At 37.9% G+C, this 21,736-nt stretch overlaps 1 protein-coding gene across 1 annotated transcript; it reads left to right on the top strand.

Moving 5' to 3' along the window:
• Positions 1-2,198: 2,198 nt before the first annotated feature.
• Positions 2,199-20,143, top strand: LOC149281329 (leucine-rich repeat LGI family member 2-like). Its single transcript, XM_089499418.1, has 8 exons — positions 2,199-2,374; positions 3,546-3,617; positions 9,984-10,055; positions 12,918-12,989; positions 14,284-14,355; positions 15,765-15,934; positions 16,347-16,511; positions 19,326-20,143. Exons 1-8 carry the CDS (start codon positions 2,199-2,201, stop codon positions 20,141-20,143), a joined length of 1,617 nt encoding a protein of 538 aa, XP_089355544.1.
• The last annotated feature ends 1,593 nt before the right edge of the window (positions 20,144-21,736 follow it).

Genomic DNA, 21,736 nt, shown 5'->3' with positions numbered 1-21,736 from the left:
GTCCTGTAAGTTGTGAGATGAAGCCTCCATGGATGTATCCGGGTGCTGGGTGTTCTCCAGGTAAGCGAGGCACCCGGCCATCCACGTGATGTAAAAGAAAACGGGATTCATCAGACCAGGCCACCTTCTTCCATTGCTCTTTGGTATAGTTCTTATGCTCACATATATCTCTACTATGGTGTATGTTTAAGGGAAAGGATTAGGATTTTTATAATAAAAAATGACAGCTCCCCTTTAAATAAAAAAAACCCATGCTGAGCTGAGAGAAAATACTTACTATTGATATCAGCAGAATCCCCTACTTAAAAGTATTTAAAAACACCACTACAGTTATATTACATTATATTATATTACAGATATTTATGCTTTGGAATAAAATCCAAACTGGTCTTGTTTGAAATGCCAGTGCGTGTTCTTGAGAAAGACAAGAAGTTTCTCAGCATCCATGCTATGTTTTGATACCATAACCACTTTGAAGCCCCTTTGATGATCATGATGCCCCCCCTAGATCATTAGTTGATCAGAATTTGCTCCCAGAGGCCACTTAATTACAATTCAAGTTCCCATAGGACATAAAGACTATTGGTGACCTCGCCAACGTAGAAGTGTCTCTGTAGGGTGAGGTGGCTTGTTTGGTGAGCTTGTGCCTTGGCCCATTACGTATGGCTAGCCCTACCATGTAGAAATAGGCAGAACTGGAGGAACAATTCGTGGAGCATGTTTAAAATTAACAGTGGTGAAATGGACAGTATATAGATGAGAGTGGGTGGGGCTATTGATAAGCCCGGCCCCTTATTGCCTACCAATAAAAAAATGCTTCCTTGTCTGCCTTATAGAGAATCGGCCTCGATCTGCATATTGTGCTACATTATGCCAGGGGCTTACCCTCCAAGTGAAGACCATCAACACACACCTCTTTATACTAATACTAAAATAGAGTCTTTCTAAAAATACATACATTCATATCACAAAGTATCATATCAAGAATATTTTTCTGAAATATGATATGTAAAATGTAAAAAACAATACCATTGTGACCTCAGTATACCTGACCCAGGTTCTGATTTATGATTTAGACTTTGCGTGTAATTTTGGGAGGTGGAGTAATGTTTTCATTTTTCAACTTATACTTTTCATGCACAATTCAAAATCGCTTCAATGTGTTTATTTTATTTATTTATTTGTATTATTTGTCTTCTTTTGGACCAACAGCAAGGTTGAACGGATATTTGTTTTTTGAAGGTAAATTGTTATGTTACGATGTATTCTCCCCATTATAATATTGTTTCAAAATAGTGTTGCTTCCTCTCTATAAAAAAAAAAAATAATAATAATGATAATTGTAAAATTGGAATCGAATCTGAATGCATCACTGTATAATTTATAATTTGTGTTGTAAATAAAATTATATATTCTAACTCAAGTTGGTTTGTGGAACTAGTAATTGTTATGTTAGCTAGTTAAATTATTCGTGGGTTTATTTTCATGACTACCTAGTGCACACCAAGCTAACAAAAAATGGCCGATTTGCTGCAAGACGGGCACATATGGGATAAGCTACAATGTTTAATTGTGTGGGGAAAAAATGATAGACTTGGACCCACCTAGATAATAATAATACTACTACTACTAATAATAATAATTATTAAGATCTTAGTAATAAGAATAATTATTATTAATTTATATTGATCATACTTTATATTTACGTTACTGCCAGAGGGGAAAGCCATGTACTTTATACTACCAAATTTTTTTTTTAAAAGCCCATTTGCAAAAGGTAAGATTTCCGTGGCGTAATCTGCCCCAGGTCACCCTGTGTTACCCAGAGCAACACTGCACTTGTCCCACACACATCCCTTTGGATGACTGCAAGGTCAACCTCTGATCTGTGCAACTCATGTTCAAGATGACGGGACATGCTGAAACAGAGTAGCAAGCTTGTGCTACTTGGGGATTATTTTTAAACTCATCCAATGGAGAAATAAATAAATTATTCATTGGACAAAGAGAGAGAGAGAGAGAGAGAGAGAGAGTGAGAGAGAGAAAGCAGGCTGCAGCTGAAGTGCTGATGTCAGTAGAAGATTGCAGTAGAGTATGGTGCAGTGTGAACAGGAATGCATGCCAGGCAGCTCCTTTCCAGGCTTCTCTCGTCACCATCAGAGTGTACACACATATACAAAGTGTGAGGGGTCAGGACGATGGCTCTCCCTAAAGAACCCCTTCTGTTTCTCATCTTGCTTGGATGCACCCTACACACTGTACTGCCTAAAAGAGCCGTGAGATGCCCATCAACATGCAGCTGCACAAAAGAATCAGTCATTTGTGTCGGATCTTCGTCCATCCCAAAGAGCTTCCCCAGCGACATCAGCTCCTTGTAAGTGGAACTTAAGCTTCAAAAGTTGGGAGAGAAGGGACACTGTGTCGTGTTAAGGTGGATCCTTGTGATGTGGGGTTCTAGAGTTGTGTAGGTTTAGGACCTTGTATAAAGCATTGTGTCCATGGGATGAGGAATAGGGCTGCAGCTCCTCTGGACATGTGATGGGTATATCAATAGATGCCCTTGTCTTTTCTCATAAAACATTTGTATTTCATATTTTTTAATGCGTAGTATAATAAGAGCATGGCGCATGTGCCCTTCTCAATATCTTTAAGAGTTGCTACCCTCCTGTGTAACTAAGTCATGTTATATGTTAGGATTGGGCAATTACTTACCCCTTTGCTTTAGTTCACTTTAATAATAGACACAGTTAGATGGGCTATACAGAGAAGAGTAAAAAGTGTGTAATGTTTCTCATTAGTTTAGGCCACGTGTTTCAGAGAGCTTTGTTACGCAAATAGTGGATGCGCTGGTCCACATCTTGTAGTTGATGTACTGTGTGAAAGGATGTATGGGATGTGAGCAGGACATTCAATACATAATCTGTTTAATACAATTACAGCCATTATGTGTGTAGCCATCCTAATGCATCTGGACACCCTATACACAATTATATGGCCAGTGACTATGGATTTTTATAATAGGGGGGACATTTTCTGGCTATGGATGGATTGTTTGTCTAAATTAGGCACGTAACTCATAAGTATTTAGGCAGCAGTTAAACCCTGACTGGATCCTTTTTGTGCCCATAGTGTGGGCTTTCCATGCGGCAACTTTTGTGCTTGAGTGTTAGATGTGGATGAATTATGTCGTTTAGTGATATGGGCCATATGGATGGACCCTACAGCTTGACAAAAGATCATATGCATGCAAATAATTGGTGTAAAGGTTAAAGACCCAATATTTGTATAACTTTTTTCAGACTTTACACAGTACAATACCCTATGCTACATTTATGATTAAAATGTTAGTCTAGTTTAGTTAGATTTATCTAATGAATGCATCTTTTGAACATTTTGAACAATGCTCTACACAGACACACAAACACACCTCCGCTGGCACTCAAAGGGTTAATGGCATTAGTGACTATGAGGTCCATGAAAGTGAGCTTTGTAATGCTCCACCGTTTACCGATGTCTTGTTCTGTGTTTTCTCGACTTGTTTCTAGAAGCCTGGTCAATGGGACGTTTTCTGAGATCAAGGACAGAATGTTTTCCCATCTGCCCTCCCTGCAGCTGCTGTGAGTACCGCAGTTTTACAACAAAACACTTCTTGTGAGTGAAGTTGCTTTTATTCCTCCCGGCGCAGGGAATCATTACCATTCCAGACACATCGCTGGAAAACAGAAAACGGGAAAGCTGCTCTCACAAATCTGTATGTTTTCCTAACAAGCGTATGGCGCTACCGAACGTGCCCCTCAAATCCATAAGTGCGCATTTTATTAACAAAATGACCAAAAATGAGCATATGATAAAATGATCCTCTTAAACTTTGAGGAATTAAAAAAGGAAAGTGTTCCTCACCACAGTACTAGAGAATAACAGATCCAAACCCAAAAATAAGACATATTTATAATAATTAACAATAAAACACAAATGGTTCCAAATCTACGGAATCTGACCCTTACGAAAAAATTACTGCAGTTTTTCTGAAGTAATACTGCAGTTTTTTGGACAGTACTGCAGTATTACTGCACATTTACAGCAGTTTTACTGCATTTGTACTTCACTGTACTGCAGTTTCACTGCAGTTATTTTTGTACGGAAGTACAAATGCAATAAAGCTGTAGTATATTGAAGTATAACTGTAGGTTTGCAATATAAAAAAAAAAGTGCAGTAAATGTGCAGTAATACTGCAGTAAAAGTGCAGTATTGCAGTTTTTTCATGTCCAAAAAACTGCAGTATTACTTCAGAAAAACTGCAGTAATTTTTTGTAAGGGGAGGGCGCTATATAAAACAATAAATAGTAATAATGAAGGAAGCCTATACACAAAATGTTTTTAAAAACTTTTCTTAAGCAACCATGGCAAATTGTCCCAAAACTTGATTTCTGTACTGGTTATATAACCAATTTAACTTACACCGGTATATATAACCAATTTGGCCTTTTCAGCATGCGCACAAATAATGAGTACATGATGGTGAATGAAAAGAGCATTACCTGCTAGATCCAGGTAATACATCACACTCAGAAAACACCTAAGAACTCCTGAGTCATCTTAAAAAAACATTAGCCGGATCGGTTTTGTACGTTCTGCTGAGTTGATGGAAATTGTCCCCAGTAGTAAAAAGGTTAACAGCTGCCATGATCCTAAAGCTCCAGTCCCAGCTCCAGCCTGCTTTATCAAAAGACGCCTGAGAATGACTTCAAATACAATACAAATACTTCCTTAATAACCGAAACGCACGTTGGTTTGAAATGGCATCACCTAATTAAAACATGTTGCCATGAATAAATTCAATTGCAGCAATGCCACTTTTTTTTTTAAATAATGAAACAATAGGAATTGGTTTAAGTAACAGAAAAAATATTGCTTTACAATCAAATGTTTGCTACCTTTTTTGTGTAGTTGTCAAATTCCAAATTTCAAGAGTTCCGAATTCTATGTAAAAATATATTAGTAACTCAATGGCCACGTCTGCCAAAGTGCCACGGATACATAGACGTAGATCTTAATTCCATATGTAGATTAATTCTAGATTCTGGTAGCAGGTGTGTCTCCACTAATCTAATCTAACCTCAAAATCAAGTTATTGTGGAGATATGGAATTCCAGAATCTGAATAATGTAATCTAGAAAACACACTTTCAGGATATACAACGGCTCATTAAAGAAGAATATATAAAAGACGCTAACCTTTAAGAAACGATGATACCTTTATCGGCTAATGTAAGAGTAATAGAATGCAAGCTCTAGAAACGACCGAGGACTCTTCTTCAGGCATACTGAACGAGAGACCTAGGCAGTCTTGAAAGCTTGCAATCTATTACATATTGGTTGGCAAATTGTCGATCTTTCTTACCGTGGCTGACGCAGTGCAATTCTATAGCATACGCAGGAAATGGACACAGGCCAGAAAATGCTGGTCTGGAGGAAAGTGAAGGTTCTGTGTCTGGAATCAATTACTCTACATTACACTTTTAAACTCATTGTGACCTCTAATGGAAGTGAATAACCATCAACTACCAAATCCCATGGTGGTTGTAGTAGTAACAGGCCTTTTCAGCCCATTGTGGAATTGAATTCCTCTACTAGGTGTGGGACATTGGGAAGGAGTATATTACAAGGTGTAGGTCCCACAACCAAGAGAACAAAACAGATCACTTCTACGATAGCATGCCCCAGGGGTGCCCAGGGGGTGCCCAGGAGATATAATATTCTACTTCTACTGACTAATATTATTCTGAGACTCTCCGCACAATGCACATTGCCGTAAGTTATTATCAGTATTGCTACAACCAAATAGTTAAGTAATACAATGAGTGTTTAATTAGGAATATAATATAACATTGCCAGGAGCTTTATATTCTATCACATAACAAGAACTGAAGAATAGTAAGGGTCTTCCCATAAGTTAATATTATCAGGCTAGCTGTAGTAAATGTAAGTCCTTCTGACAATTGTGACGGTAAAGGATTTATGCAAAGGTAATCTACTAGCAGGAATATTGTAGGTGTACTTTTGAGAACTAAATATGTATTTGTTGAGATAAGGGTTGTCCACCTTTACTCATCACCTCTTCCAGCACCATGGACAGCAGCATGAATAATTCAGCTTTTTATTTAATGGGAACAATCGCTGTCACTGCTTTAAGCATGCTTTGAAACTGATTTATTTTGCTGTCTGAACCTTATAACAGCAATCAGGAACTTAACAATAGGAGAAAAACCCCCAATGGAGAGGGATAATCATGCCAATCCAGAGAGATGGAAGAAGGGGCACTCCAACCGTCATATGTACTTTAATGGTTATGATAGCCAAGGCCAGATTAAGGATCTTGGTCAAGACTCATAGCAGGACAACTGGTAACAAATATAATTATAACACAATATTACATAAACCACACAAACAAACCTTGCTACCAGTCATTACTCTTCATGCCACTTCCATGCTATCTGGGGCCTGCAGGCCTCTCACCAGCAGGGTACCAGCTCCTACTCAGTCTGTGACTGGGCACACAGGTCTACGTAACATGGAGAAAGGGAAGAAAAATGGAGGCAGGGTGAATTAAGGGAATTCAGCATCTGAGAAGCCAATCAGAGCGTAGTCTGTGCCCTAAATGCCTTCCACTCTTCCTGCAGATGGACACTGGGTTTATCACCTGCGGTAGAGCGGCTCCTCTCTGCTGGTCTCACCGTCTCTCACATTAATCCAGATCTCACAGGCAGCGCAGAGCAGCTCAGGACACTCCAAATCAAGTACATGTACTAGGCTCAGGGCCCTGGTTAATCCAGCCTTATGATAGATTAGATGTCCATTTAAATGTATATAGTGTCCTTATTTTCCCCCTCATGTGAATTTGCACCAAATTTATAAAAAGCATTGTGTGGGTTTATTTGGTGTATAACTGTGAATTATACAAAATGGGAAAAGTTACAGATTGTCTTTAAGAAGAGTTATCCATAACTGGAAAATGATTTATCCAACTAAGGTTTACTTGGGATATAACATTTTAAGAAGTTACCCAACGCGTCTCCTCCAGGCTTTGTGACTTCTACAAGACATGTCATGGAAAATGGTCTCTCTCTTTATGGAGTCTCTGCTAATCCCCGCATGCCCAATCTGACTTCAGAGGCTGATCTAAACCCAGTAAAGAATTAGTTTCCATCTCTTTGAACGCATTAATGATAAAACTAATAAAAATAGTACTATGCAGTATAACAAAAGCCAATTCCAGCTATACATATTTTTCTGTGAAGGCATCAAACTTTAATAACCTTAATTTTATTTTAACATTGTTACTATAAATTACAGCGCTATCCAAAGCTATGTATATGTACCGAAATGCACATTTAATGCACCTCATTAAAAAAGCAAATTCAAAGAGTCTCATTAATCAAAGAATGTTACTTCCAGTTAATGTGTATGTACAGTATGTACAAAACCTATTCATCAAGTAAGGACATAATTAGGTAACATTACGGGATGCTTGGTTGGTAATTTTTAGCAATATATTTTTGCTTCCGTTAAAATACAAAGGTAGCGGCCGTTACTGCTGTAGTTTTTTCTTCTATGAAGGGCTAGTAGATTAAATCCAAGATAAAATGGCCTTGTTCAGTTAATGTTTTAATAAAAGTGCAATATTTACAATGTGCTAAATATGGAGCAATGTGTTTCTATGGCGATTGCCACACATTGACCATTTTGCAGCAGAATGGCTTATAGGAAACACTGTAGATAATCAAGGGGTTAACTGCTGCTATTTGCTGAAATAGCTTGGCTTATTTTCCTTAAAAAATGCGCACCTTTGCCGTTGGTGATATGCATCACTGCAGTGTAAGCATTTTATTCTGACCGATTCAATCCCAGTTACTATGCCCACTGGGATAAATAATCACCACGTCTTTCTATAGTCCTTGAATATATTATTGTACGTAGGATCTCGTCTTGGGTACAGTACACACTCATATTTAATAAATGTGTAGCTAAGGCTACAGGGAACTTTATATACAGGCCATGTCATTTGGAATCATATATAATAAACAGCCTCCCAATATTAGGGAGTATTACATTATTAGATAAAAGATTTTCTTTGAAATAATCTTATTGTATTGACTCAAAGGGAAAAAAGCAACAACATTGTTATAATGTTTTTAATGTACGGTGTACTGGTTTAAATGAACAGTATACTTCCTGCCACCATAAATCCAATAGTTTGAATACAATCTATTAAATGTTCTTTGTAATAGACAGGCTCTGCCACACCGACACCCAAACACACACACATGCCAGGACAGGCTCTGCCACCCCAACGCCCAGACACACACCAGGACAGGCTCTGCCACACCGACACCCAAACACACACGCCAGGACAGGCTCTGCCACAATTAGGGCTGCAACTAACGATTATTTTAATAATCGATTAGTTGGCCGATTATTTTTTCGATTAATCGATTAATCGGATAAAAAAAACAATATGCAAATTTTTAGTTTATTTAAAATAATTTAATGAACTGGATGTTAAAAAACAACTTAAAATTTACATTAACATTCTTATTTTGTTATGATGTAATAAAAAAACAATATTTTCAAAGTACAAAAACCCAAACACAATATTTATGAAACAAAATAACCCCAAACATTCTGAAAAGAGGTGGACTATTACTGTTCAAGAAACTTTGCCCCAGCCCTGGCACTTTGCACCCAGCACTTTGCACCCAGCACTTTGCACCCAGCACTCAGCACTTTGCACCCAGCACTTTGCACCCAGCACTCAGCGCTTTGCACCCAGCACTTTGCCCCACCCCTGGCACTTTGCACCCAGCCCTGGCACTTTGCACCCAGCACTTTGCCCCAGCCCTGGCACTTTGCACCCAGCACTTTGCACCCAGCCCTGGCACTTTGCACCCAGCCCTGGCACTTTGCACCCAGCCCTGGCACTTTGCACCCAGCACTTTGCACTGTGCCCCTGCACCCAGTCTCCAACTCTGCCCTGCCCCCACATTCTGCCCTGCCCCCACACTCACACCCTGCACCCACTCTGCCCTGCATCCACACCCCCACTCTGCCCTGCACCCAGTCTCCCACTCTGCCCTGCACCCAGTCTCCTGCCCTGCCCCCACACTCACACCCTGCCCTGCATCCCCACCCCCACTCTGCCCTGCACTCAGTCTCCTACCCTGGCCTGCCCCCCCACCCCCACTCTGCCCTGCATCCCCTGAAACCCCACCCCCACCCCCGCGAATCGCTCTGTGCGAACGGAGCCACTCGCACAGAGCGATTCGCACAGACATGAAGAATACTTACCTCCGGAACGCGTCACATCCGTCACGCAACTAAAAGAAGGCGGAGAGTGCAGAGCGTGTAGCGGAAGCGGGGAACGCTCGCGGAGGTAAGTAAAAGGAGCCAACAACGAATCGATCACTCGATTAATCGATAACGGAAATCGTCGACAACGATTTCCGTTATCGATTATTATCGATTTTATCGATTCGTTGTTTCAGCCCTAGCCACAATGACACCCAAACACACACACCAGGACAGGCTCTGCCACACTGACACCCAAACACACACACCAGCACAGAGCCTCACTGGGGGGCATGGTGTATGCATGCCAGCCACTTCAGAACCATTAAGCGGTCGGCGCAGGTGGATGGCCCACCCGGAAATCTAAAACAAGTATCAAACTTTGACCATTTGAAAAGGTGGTATGTATGATATACAACTTTTTACCTGGTTATCTACTAACAAAGGCAACTGATCATATAAATTAATTTTGTTTTTGAATGTGTATTTTAACTAGATCTTCTAGAAATGTAGAAACTCACAGCCAGAAGGTAGGGGTGTCTTGTGCCAAGTGTCCTTCTAAAAGCAAACAGTTAAGCTTGACTAATTCTAAACATTGCAATGCCTGGATCCCTTTAACCCGCTGTCTTCATTTTCAGCTTGCTGAATTCTAACTCATTTACTGTCATTCGAGACGATTCCTTTGCTGGTCTCTTTCACCTCGAATACCTGTAAGTTTCCCCATTTCATGTTACAATTTATTTGTTTTGTCCTAAATTTTTGAGTTGATTATCTGTCATTAGTGTATGTAATTATATATTGCATATATATATTTTTTTATTATTATTTTGTTTTATCATAAACTCTATTTTGTTCTTTTCACAATCATTTTAGCAGTATTAAGTAGTAAAATTGGACCTAAATAAAATAGAGCAATATCAGACAAAAAGCAAACAAACATACTGACATTTTAAATATGCTGCTAGTCTTCATGTTTCAGTTTGTGGTGTTATTTTTTTAAACTAAACAAGGTCATTGGAAACATCTTGTAGGATACAAAATACCAGCCTGGTTAAAATGGAGACACGGGGAGGGTTACATTCAGTCCAAGGATGAGGAGGGTCCAATACTAACTCCCCAGGTTTGGGTACCTGAAGCTTTTCTTTCAAATATATTTAATAAAGTTTGCAATATACAACAATAAATAAGGGGATAAACAAGATAAAACAGGGGAGGGAAAGTACCTGAAGCTTTCCCTCTTCTAGGGTATAGTTTCATTCAAGGTGTGGGATTAGCCACATATAGGATACGTCTAGCCCTAGTTAGACTTTAGTCGGTGGGAAGTAGCCAGAAATATGCATGACCGAACATTGCACCCTTGCCCAGAGATTGAAAAAGATGAGCTCTAGTGAAGCATTACTTCATCTGGAGACTCAAACCCAACAAGTCCCAATGTATGTCAGTACTAAAGAAGGCCAAAACACATTCTGGTATTGGCCAACAAACATTCCCCAAGAATGACTTCACAGAAAACCCTTAAAGCATACAGAGAATATACAAGGTATCTGTTGCAGTTAAAACTATAATGCTCCATAGTAAAATTGTGTGCAGATATCAATGCCCAAGCCAATTTCCAGTGTCCATAATCTAAACAGAGTTAGGATCCCACCAATTTAAACCATGATGGTCCTTAAACAATGCGTTAAATAATCTAAATACTTGTTGGCCTTGAGGGAGTCAGGCACTTCTCACTACTAATATGTGATAAATGATGAGAGCCTTGACTGCAGTGTAAGAAACCCATTCAGTTCCTATTTTATCTTATATACTGTTATTGCATATGGTTGGTTCGCTCCCTCCTAGGAGCTCTTCTCAGGCCCTCCTTTGAAGAATATAACACTCAATGCACAGTTGATTGCAGCTGCACCATGTGCAGCGCCTGTAGTTACAATGATGTAAATTATATTAAGACATGGTAATTATAATTTTATGCCATTTATATTCATATTATGACTAAGTAAGATCACAAAAGGCTCAAGCCTAGGTTAGAGGAAGACATCTGTGTTTGCAAAGGTTGAATAAGCTTGAGATCTGGCTCCAGCTTTGGCTTGGCGCACCTGCCTGTCTTTCCTAATAATTTCAGCTGAATCTGACTAGTAATGTCATCTGAGTCAGTAGCTCCATGACTACTTACATGGACTTTGCGGCTTCTAGCGGCCACTAGCATTTTTCTGCTTGAATGCTGAATCTATTTTTGCTGTAGATCTTTCACAAGACATCACATTCTGGTCTTCCTCTCACTATTATGCTCCAAAAAAAGAAACTATACATTGTGGCCTCAACTTACTTGACCTGCAAGCCTTACTTGACTACATAAATAACTTGGAGCATGACAAAAATATTGGTGATTTTAGAGAAAGCTATCAACCACATGTTACCTTTACCACCAGTTTAGGTATTTTCATAGTCTTCCCCTCTATGTATGTGTGCTCTCTGGACAACACAATTCTACTGGAGGTCTTAAAAAATAATTTCATCTGTCCTGATCCTAGAAAATAAGTGCTAGTCATAGCCAATTTACATGGCTGACTCCTCTGAAACTCAATAATCTACACGCTATTTAAAACTTAAAAACACGTCAATTCTTGTAATTTCCTACAGTTTTTACATGGTCACTTATATTTTTCTGCACTCATGAAATTTTGATAATTGTAGCAGGAATTAAAATGCTTGCATTATTTTATAACGTTCTTAAATTGAGTATTGAATCCGTCAAGCGAGTGCAATATCACATTACTACAATATCTTCAAAAAGTCTCAGTGATCTAGTCCATTAATTTTCAACTCTAGACCTTGAAGACCACAACCAGGCCAAGCATTATGTGTATCCTTTTCTGAAAACAAGTAGTTTAAAAACTTTTGTACTGAGATGCTTATGCTCAAGCTGGGGTACCGAAACATTGAGTCTTTGAGGACTGGAGTTGGTAAGTCACTGAATGTTAAATGTTGAGTCAAACTTGAATACACTGTAGCAGACGATGCCCGCTATAGCTACTTAATGATTTCTGAGCAACACTGTGTCGACTGTAAGGTTTTCAGATAAGATGAGTAACTGTTTGAAAATAACCAGGCAGCCTTGACTTTCTATACGGCTGTCTTTGCACTGAACACAGGGACTATGCCAAACGTAATAGTCCAACGAAGTAGAGTTGCTTTTAAGTTCCTCTTAGAGAATACCTAGGTTTATACTTTGGACAATTGTTATCTTAGAAAGGTATCAGCATGTGGGTAAAATCTTCAAGCTGTTCTTGTGCAAGAGCTAATCGAAGTCACAGCTTTTCGTGATACCTATTAAGCCAAACCTTGTTCTTTGACAACTTTTATAAACTGGCTTTCTTAATTCATAGCAGGTTACATTTTAAAGCCTTTATTTGTTGGTTGGAAAATATAACCATCTGTCATCCCGTCATCCAAGTTGAAAATGCAGTTCTGTTGTGTGAACGGCACATAATCAGCATCTGCCCCAAATTATCTTAACCTTTTGTATTTTTCTTAAATATAAAATGCTCAATTTTCAACTGTTTTGTTTTTAGATTTATTGAAGGAAATAAAGTAGAAACCATTTCTAAATATGCATTCAGAGGCCTTCGAAACTTAATCAATTTGTAAGTATCACCAAAAATAAAATGTGATATTTTGGGTGACTTTCCCTGCTTAAACACCACGCTGAGCTGATTCTTTATGGCAATGCTATTAAAGTCTGTTCTTACATAGACTTTCATTAGTCTGGCTGAGTAATTAACACTGAGCCAATCTATTGTTTACCGCAGGGAGTATGGTACGGAGTCAGGGTATTTGTCTAATGAATTGGACTAAGATAACAGAACTAGAACACATACACATGACTAATATGCAAATGCCTGAAAACATTATATTATGCAAAAGCTAAAACGGAACTGTTTTAAAAGAGAAAATTGCACATTTTTTTGAAAACATATTTTTAAATTTAGAAACGCTTTAGAAATAAGTGGAATTGGGAACTGGATTGCCCCTTTAAACTTACTGCTAATGGGCAATGCAAGGGCAATAAGTCAGCCATATTTAACAAACATTAAATACATAATATATATTGCCAAAGCTACAAAGACACATACAATAAATAATTTTGATGTTCTGGTATTCAAATTTCTAGATAATGAACAATGAAAATTAAGTGTTAGAAAATGTTCATAGGAACTTAATGTAGACTTTTAGGAATGTAATATATTATGATATAAATATTTTTCATATGACCTATCAATATAAATCAAAAAAGCGAGCCTCTCAATAAGATTGTTGCAATGGTCCCATTAGAATTTCCAAAAAACCCAAACAGAATGTCAGATTTCTCTTTGCTACATTAATTGTTCATTATAAAAGGTTAACTTCTTTAAGAGAAATTCATAATGCATTATTAATTTGGCGAGAAGAAATGTTTTATGTTCCCTAAAATCACCACTTTAGTAACTTCAACTCGTAAAATGAATTAAGTGATCTCACTAAAACGCATATCTAATCATATATCAGTGGTATTCCAAAAAAAAGGTGACTTAATTAAAAAAACAACACAATTATGGCAATAATAACATTTAGGCTAAAAAGGCTGAAGAAACATAATGGTGTTTCCAGCATAAACCGTATAGATCAGAATACTAAAAGCATACATATTTAGTTCACAGTAAACTTAACTGCTCTAATTCTGTTATTAAATTCATACAATGTTCATACAATGTAATTGTATAAAATTAAAATAATAAAATAAAAAAATAAAAAATAATAAAAAAAATAAAAAATTCATAATCTGAAAATAAATAGGAAAATCCAGTAAATATACTGTATTAGATAAGATTTTTTGAAAAACCTAAACCTTCACTTGCTCCTAATCAGACGTGAAATGACGTAATTCTTTTTTTTTTTTAGCTCTTTAGCCAATAACCACATCAAGACATTGCCAAGAGACGTCTTCGGTGATTTAGATTCTCTCATTGAATTGTAAGTACTGCAAAGCCTTCACAAATTTAATCTTTAATTAATCTTAGAGCGATGTGTGTAAAAAAAACATTTTTTGTAGTTTGCATATTTTACCCCCCCTCACCAAATTGTTTTCAAAATTGCATCAAGAAAACATTCTTCCTTCAGAGTAATATCTCTGAGTTACACGCATATACAGCAGTTTTATTTAAAGTGCATCTGCCACTTTCCCAAATCCCACAATTTGCAGTTCACTGTAATTAACAAACCAGCAAAATGCTGTTTTCAGATCTTAAAATCTCCGTTCCTCCTCCCCTACCTGTATTGTTATTTTTTTTGTGTGCAAAAGGCACATTTCAAGCCAAATCACAGCATACAAGATGAGTGGCATTTTAACTCAGGGGCTCATCAGCAGAAAAAAAGCCAAAAAGCCATGATGGCCACCGTGTCAATGAAAGGCCAGCTTGAGCTGTGCTAATTGCAAAAGGGTTTTCTAACGATCAATTAGCCTTTTAAATTTAAACTTGGATCAGCGAACACAAAGTATCATTGTAACACAGGAGTGATGGGAGTGATAAAGAGCCTCTGTACACCTATGAAGATATTCCATTAAAAATCAGCCGCTTCCAGCTACAATAGTCATTTACAACATTAACCCTGTCTGTCTGATCCATTTCATCCATTTTCTTTCAAAAACAAGGAAATTTGTAATTGACCCCAAACTTTTGAACGGTATATATAATATATATATATAAATGAGAAGAAGCCATAACACATATTAAATCTATGTTTCCAGTCCTCTTTATAAAATATGTAGTGAGAATAAAGTCAGTAAAGTGTTAATCTTCATCACGATGGAATGGAGTCTGCATTTTTTACCCACTCTCAAAGAAATTCAGAAGGATGCATTGTACGTAAAATGGCACATTCATGGCTGGCTGGGTACGGGGCAGAACGGCGGGAATAACATAGTGGTGGGAGAAAACTCAAGAAGCAAATGAGGCTCGTTCAAAACTGGAACAAACAAAGAACATACTAGCATTACGGCGATCAGATATCGATTTTTTAACTACATGGCACTCTTTGCACTGCAATAAATAGTTAATGTAAGTGGAAATTCACCTTTAACTAGGATTTTCCTTTATGATTTATCTTGCCAATTTACCTAGTGCATCAAACAATTCCCAATACGCAAAAGCCTAGCCGCCGTGATTATTAATGTGATAATTTACTTAATATTTATTAACTTTATTGATGTAATCGGCTACCTTCTTGTCTTTCTTACATCGAAATAACATACTATTTAATAATGCGCAATAAAGTAGTTCTGACTTCGCTCGTGTCTCCATTCTGTACCATCGGTATATTGTAATTTTTGTCTCTTATTTACCGCCATTTACCCTTATCTCTTTATTTAATGTTTATGTTAGGGATTTGAGAGGTAACATGTTCGAATGCGACTGCAAAGCAAAATGGCTGTTTTCCTGGCTGAAGACTACAAATTCCACGGTTTCCGACGTGGTCTGTGCTGGACCTTCTGAATTTCAAGGCAAAAAGTTAAATGAAGTGGCTAGTTTCAATTCCGAATGTATAACGACAGGTATTTTCAATCATTCAAAATCTAGTATTTTTGGAAAGTAGGAAGGGTCATAATGGAGATTTGGAGGCCAGAAGAACTCCTGGCCATCAAGATCGTCAAGATGTTTTAATCAATTTTATAAGCAATTTGAAGAGTTATTAGCCATATATTTTATGATGATAGCAATGATATTGTCACTTCCGCTAGAGAAGTCATCTCTAAAAATAACAAATGTAGGCAGTAGAGTAAAACGCTTGAATTCTCATGCATCTTATATTGATAGTCTCCCCTCCGCAGCAATCAACTTAGCATCTCAAGTGTGTGTGGGGGGGTGAAATAAAATTTTCTTTAGGGCACCGATAAAGCTTGGGCTGGCATTTGCACTTTTTCTTTTTTTTTTAAAAAGCAGCTGTTGTTTCATTATCATTTTCAGACTTCATCGACCATCAGAGTTTGCCGTATCAGTCCGTTTCAGTGGATACATTTCACTATAAAAATGATGTATTTGTGGCGATTGCTCAGCCAAGTATGGAAAACTGCATGATTCTAGAATGGGATCACATTGAAATGAACTTCAGAATCTATGACAACATCACAGGTAGGAAATAATCTAAGACACACTGCAGGGAAACGTTTTCAACGCAACAGCCATTCTGTATTATTAATACATTCTTACTAGAAGTATCATGGAGTTGGGGAGATCTTGAATAATACTCGAGGGACATATGCTTTTTTGGGAACCTTACTATTAAATTAAAAGCCAAAACACACACACACACACACAAATATTCTTCAATTACCATTGCCTTTCATGGCTGTGCAATGTCAAAATGACTTACCTATTTTATTATGACTTACCTATAATAAAGACTCAAAGGCATGCTGGATTATAATGGCCACCGTGTTTATGGAAACACTGCAACAATGCTATTGTATATTTAACAAAGTAACAAATATAAACATATTATTTTATCACTAAATTGGTAGCCTGAACTGGCTAATTGAATTTATTCCCTAAAAATTCTGAGTACTGATATAAGTGTAATATTGATCTTGCTGGGTTGCTACCGATGTAACAGGAGCACAGTAGTCACAATACTACCCTCGATGGTTCCGATCCATGGAGAGTCCTGCACTTGGCTACTTCTCTAGTGCCACACAAGCCACTTGTACCTCGGACAGCAAACTCCTACACTGGGGACCCGTGCCACAGCCACGTAGATTAACCTGAAAGAGAAAAAGGAGGAATCCTTGTGGCAAATTATCAAAAGACGGTTGGCAACTTTCTAGCTCTTCCGTATATAGCCTAACACAACCTCAATTATCATGTGGCTCTTAAGACTTTAAAGAACCCAAAGCTGTATTCTGTATGTGAATGCCTTTTCTATATTCTTTTATCAATGCTTACTGTCAGGGCTTTTATTGCATATTGTAACATGCAACTGGATTCTTATCTAGTCAGAAATAACCTAAACCATGTGTTTGGCATGTCATTACTCTTTCATACTCCATAAAGCAGCCATTTATGACAGCTTACTACTTTTCTAGAATGAGCAATATGTATCACTCATAGGACTCTTACCTAGTCTTAAAACTAGAATTCCTGCATTATGTATAGTTTAATGCCTTTCCAACGCTCAGTTGTGTAGCCCTTTCATCAATGCTTAATTACAGTGCTTCTCTTTTTCACAGAAACTGCTTCATCCTCATTATTAGTTGTCTACAATTATTGCATAGCACACATAGAAGTCATATGATGCTTGCACATTCAAACGAAGGTCATGCTTATAGATCAGTTGTAAAGGCTTCATTTATCTATACAGGTATACACCTGAGACTGAACATTTACATACTGTACACATAGGCTATAGACTTTCACAACTCCCTACATTTCATGATACCATACATTTTATTGGCAAGCCAATTACGGCCTCTACTCTGTTCACATCAGAAGTAACTTTAAAACAATTGATTACAGACAGAAGTCCTTTAGCTTTAATTCACTATGTCAGAATTCCAGTGTGTCAAAAGAACATTTTGTTAGTTTTTGGTGGCATTGTCTTTGAATTGCTTAACTTGGATCACAAGTATGGGACAGCGTTTCACAAGCTTCTCATAAGACTTAGCCTGAAAATATTGCCCATTCCCTGACAGAACAGGTGTAACTCAAGTGTAAGTCAGGTTTGTGGGCCTCCTTGCTTAACACACTTTTTCAGTTCAGTCCACAAAATTGTCTACAGGATTGAAGTCATGGCTTTATGGTGGTCAGTCCAATATTTTTTGTTATCTAGAAGCCATTGTGTTAAAACTTTGGAGGTATGCCTAGGGTCATTGACCTGCTGGAAGAACTAGCTGTGTCCAAGTTTTAACTTTCTAGCTGATGCCTTGAGGTGTTGCTTCACTATTTCTTGATAATCCTCTTTCCTCGTGACGTAATCTATTTTTTAAAGTGCACCTGTCCCTTTTCCAGCAAAACACTCCCATACCATGATGCTGCCACCCCCATGCTTCAGAGTTGGCATTGTGTTCTTTGGATTAAAAGCCTCACTACCCTTTTTCCTCTATACATAGCGCTGATCAGTATGACCAAACAGTTACATTTTTGTATCATCTGACCAGAGAACACTCCTCCAAAAGGCTAGGTTTTCGTCCCGTTGCCACCTGCAAACTTTGTTGTTTTTTTTACCATCTTGGAGTAGGGGCTTTTCCTGGCTCGACAGCCTTTCAGCCCTAACCATGAAGGATTCTCTAAGTGGTGGATGTAGATGCCGCAACCCCTTCACCAGCTCCTTTGTTGTTGTCTTTGGGTTCAGTCGAACCTCTCAGACCTCTCAAAATACATTTAGCCCTAGGTGTTAATTTGTGCATCATTCCTAAAGTATGTAGTATCAGTGTGGTACCTGTAGTTGTTTGGAAATTGCTTCTGTGGAAGAACTGGACTTGTCGAAGTCTTTTTTGAGGTCTTGGCTGAATTGCTTGGATCTTCCCATGGTATCAAAGGCAGGAAGGCCCTAGCTCTAAAGGTAGGGCTTTAAATACTGCCACGTGTACCAAATAATTCCTAATTATGAAAATTGGCCAATCAAAAGATCCTAAAAAAGTCATTACATCAATTTCTGGTTTAAAGACACAGTCAACTTGGTATATGTAAACTTTTGACCCACTGGAAAACATTCTTTGAACACCTTGCTCAGATGCATTAGGGTAAGAGAAGTAACTTGTATTGTCACCTAATCATTATGTCAATAGCTATAACATTTTAAAAATGGCTTCATAGAGTATTTGAATCTGTGAGGTTTTTCACATTGGAAAGATTTAAATCACCTTAGTACATTTAAAGTTTGTGGCTCCTTTTTTTGGAATGCATGTTTTTAGTATGATGTGGTAATAATCTACATGTTATTTATGGTAGGTCAGTCAATTGTTGGATGTAAAGCTATCCTCATAGATGACCAAGTGTTTATGGTGGTGGCCCAACTCTTTGGCGGTTCTCACATTTACAAGTATGATGAAAGCTGGGCCAAATTCACCAAGTTCCAGGACATAGAGGTCTCGAGGATATCGAAACCAAATGACATTGAGCTGTTCCGGATTGATAGTGAAACATTTTTTGTTATTGCAGACAGCTCAAAAGCTGGTCTGACTACAGTGTACAAATGGAACGGGAAGGGCTTCTACTCATACCAGTCACTTCATGAATGGTTTAGAGATACGGATGCTGAACTAGTTGAAATAGACCGAAAGCCTTATCTTATCTTATCCAGTAGATCTCAAGTACCTCTAATCCTGCAGTGGAATAAGAACACAAAGAACTTCAGCCCTCACAGTGACATTCCAAACATGGAAGATGTTCTTGCGGTGAAAAGTTTTAAAATGAAAGCTGAGCTCTACATCTCACTCACCAGATTTATCGGTGACTCAAAAGTCATGAAATGGAATGGAAAGCAATTTGTTGAGATTCAGGCTCTTCCATCTCGTGGTGCTATGTCCTTGCAACCATTTTCCTTTAAGGATAGGTACTACCTAGCATTGGGAAGCGATTATACTTTTTCACAGATATACCAATGGGATGCAGAGAAGAAGATTTTTGAAAAATGTAAAGAAATCTACATCCAAGCTCCTCGCTCCTTTACAGCTGTGTCCACTGACCGTAGGGATTTTGTATTTGCATCCAGCTTTAAGGGAAATACACAAATACTTGAGCATGTAATTGTCGACTTGAGTTTGTGATCACTCTTCCCTAGCCATACATTGTAGTGCTGCCTGGTATCTTTATTGTGTAGACCAAGTTGATCGGAAATCAGAACTCCGTAATATGTTGGTCTAATTTAAGAGGAGAAATTTGCATTTGTATTTAAGTTAAGTGCTGGTTTTGGCTAAATGCATGACGAGGGTAATTTTAATAATTTTTCGATAATTTTGTAACCAATATAGGAGGCTTGTTTTAAATAGGTACAGATAAACCTGAGATTTTGAATAAGATAAATTATTTTAGTATTTTGTATTTAAATACAGGTTCCCTAAGCTAATGAAATGATTCCACTTTACACAGATAGCTAGGATCCTCTTTTAACTTAGTTTGCAATACTATTTCTACAATTCCAGTTTTGTATAATTAACATGTATTATTCATTCCTCAACCTGGGGTGATTTTTGAAGCCATAACCTTAAATTAGGTGTCTTATATCCAAAGGCAAAATTTATGGTAAACACGGTACAACAAGAATGCAATAAATCGCCACTACCTTAATGTAGATTTAACTTCTTAAATGATGTTTACTAGTAAGATTTTAAAAACACAATTGTAAATTTAATTCCAGAATCTCATCCACAGAATGTTTTAAATGGTATTAATCATAAAAAAAATCTATATTAAAGTCTAAATACCCCCACCTTTGCCAATTTGCCTCATTTCTGCTTTCTTCCCTGCCACTATATGTTTAATGTTTTTTTAGCAGGTCAGGTACTTGAGCATGAATAAAGAGGAATAATGTAAGAGGCAATACTGGGCCCTCTTCTGACTGCAAGCTCTTTCTGCTACAGTGGTAATGGTGCTAGTTTGTACAGATGGAGAGCAGTATGGTGCCACAAGAGGTGCCACCAGAGTAAAAGATGAGCATCCTGCTGTTGCACCTTGTGTTGCCTCTGGCACACAAACCATACGTAAAAGTTTGATTCTAGATAAAAACAGGCATTTTCTCTTTTGTTTACTCTTTTTAAGTAAATTGATTACTGAGGGGTTTAGTGTATTTGAGGGACTAGACATTGCAGAAGGTTCCCTTGCCTGGCTTAGAGATACCCCTGGGATCAGGTCTCTCAAGATCTATATGGATTGAGAAAAGCTGTCAACAGTTCAGCTATCCCAACATCTGTACAGCTTGTCTTGGGTGAAAACTGTAGTAATAACATGTACATAATCCTATATTTAATCTTCGACTTAATGAAGATACAGGTTTGCCAATTGTAAAAGTTTTTTGTAAAGGGGGCATAGTGATAGGGATCAATATAGCTGCCTATCTGGTTTTATTTGTGGTCTCATTAAATGTTGGCACTTTTATGCGCCCTAACAAACACAACTGTGCATGTCCACACGGGGAGACTTACTGGGTAAAGAGCTCCTTCCTCTGGGCTGTGGGTTGGTATCCTGAATCTCTAGGCAGGGCAGCAGTATTTGGTGATGCCTACTTTCCTTTCACCTTCTCCTTTAAAGTTTAGCTGGTCCTAGCCTTACCCCAAGGTATGTGCTTTAAGAAAAGTCAAAACAAATCAACCATTATATGATTCAGCGGTAAGCATACCTGGGAACTCTCCAGGTTTGACCCA

This window comes from Sceloporus occidentalis, unplaced genomic scaffold (genome assembly GCF_023333645.1).
Source record: "Sceloporus occidentalis isolate IW3139 unplaced genomic scaffold, rSceOcc1.0.p SCAF_135, whole genome shotgun sequence".
Taxonomy (NCBI): domain Eukaryota; kingdom Metazoa; phylum Chordata; class Lepidosauria; order Squamata; family Phrynosomatidae; genus Sceloporus; species Sceloporus occidentalis.
The sequence above is the reverse complement of the archived record's forward strand: the minus strand, read 5'-3'. Positions and strand labels throughout refer to the sequence as shown.

Excerpts from the sequence above, each read along its gene's own strand:
- LOC149281329 (XM_089499418.1), top strand. The coding sequence starts at position 2,199 with ATGGCTCTCCCTAAAGAACCCCTTCTGTTTCTCATCTTGCTTGGATGC. Across the intron at positions 10,056-12,917 it reads CTCTTTCACCTCGAATACCT|ATTTATTGAAGGAAATAAAG; the intron begins GTAAGTTTCCCC and ends TTTTGTTTTTAG. Across the intron at positions 15,935-16,346 it reads TTCCGAATGTATAACGACAG|ACTTCATCGACCATCAGAGT; the intron begins GTATTTTCAATC and ends TATCATTTTCAG.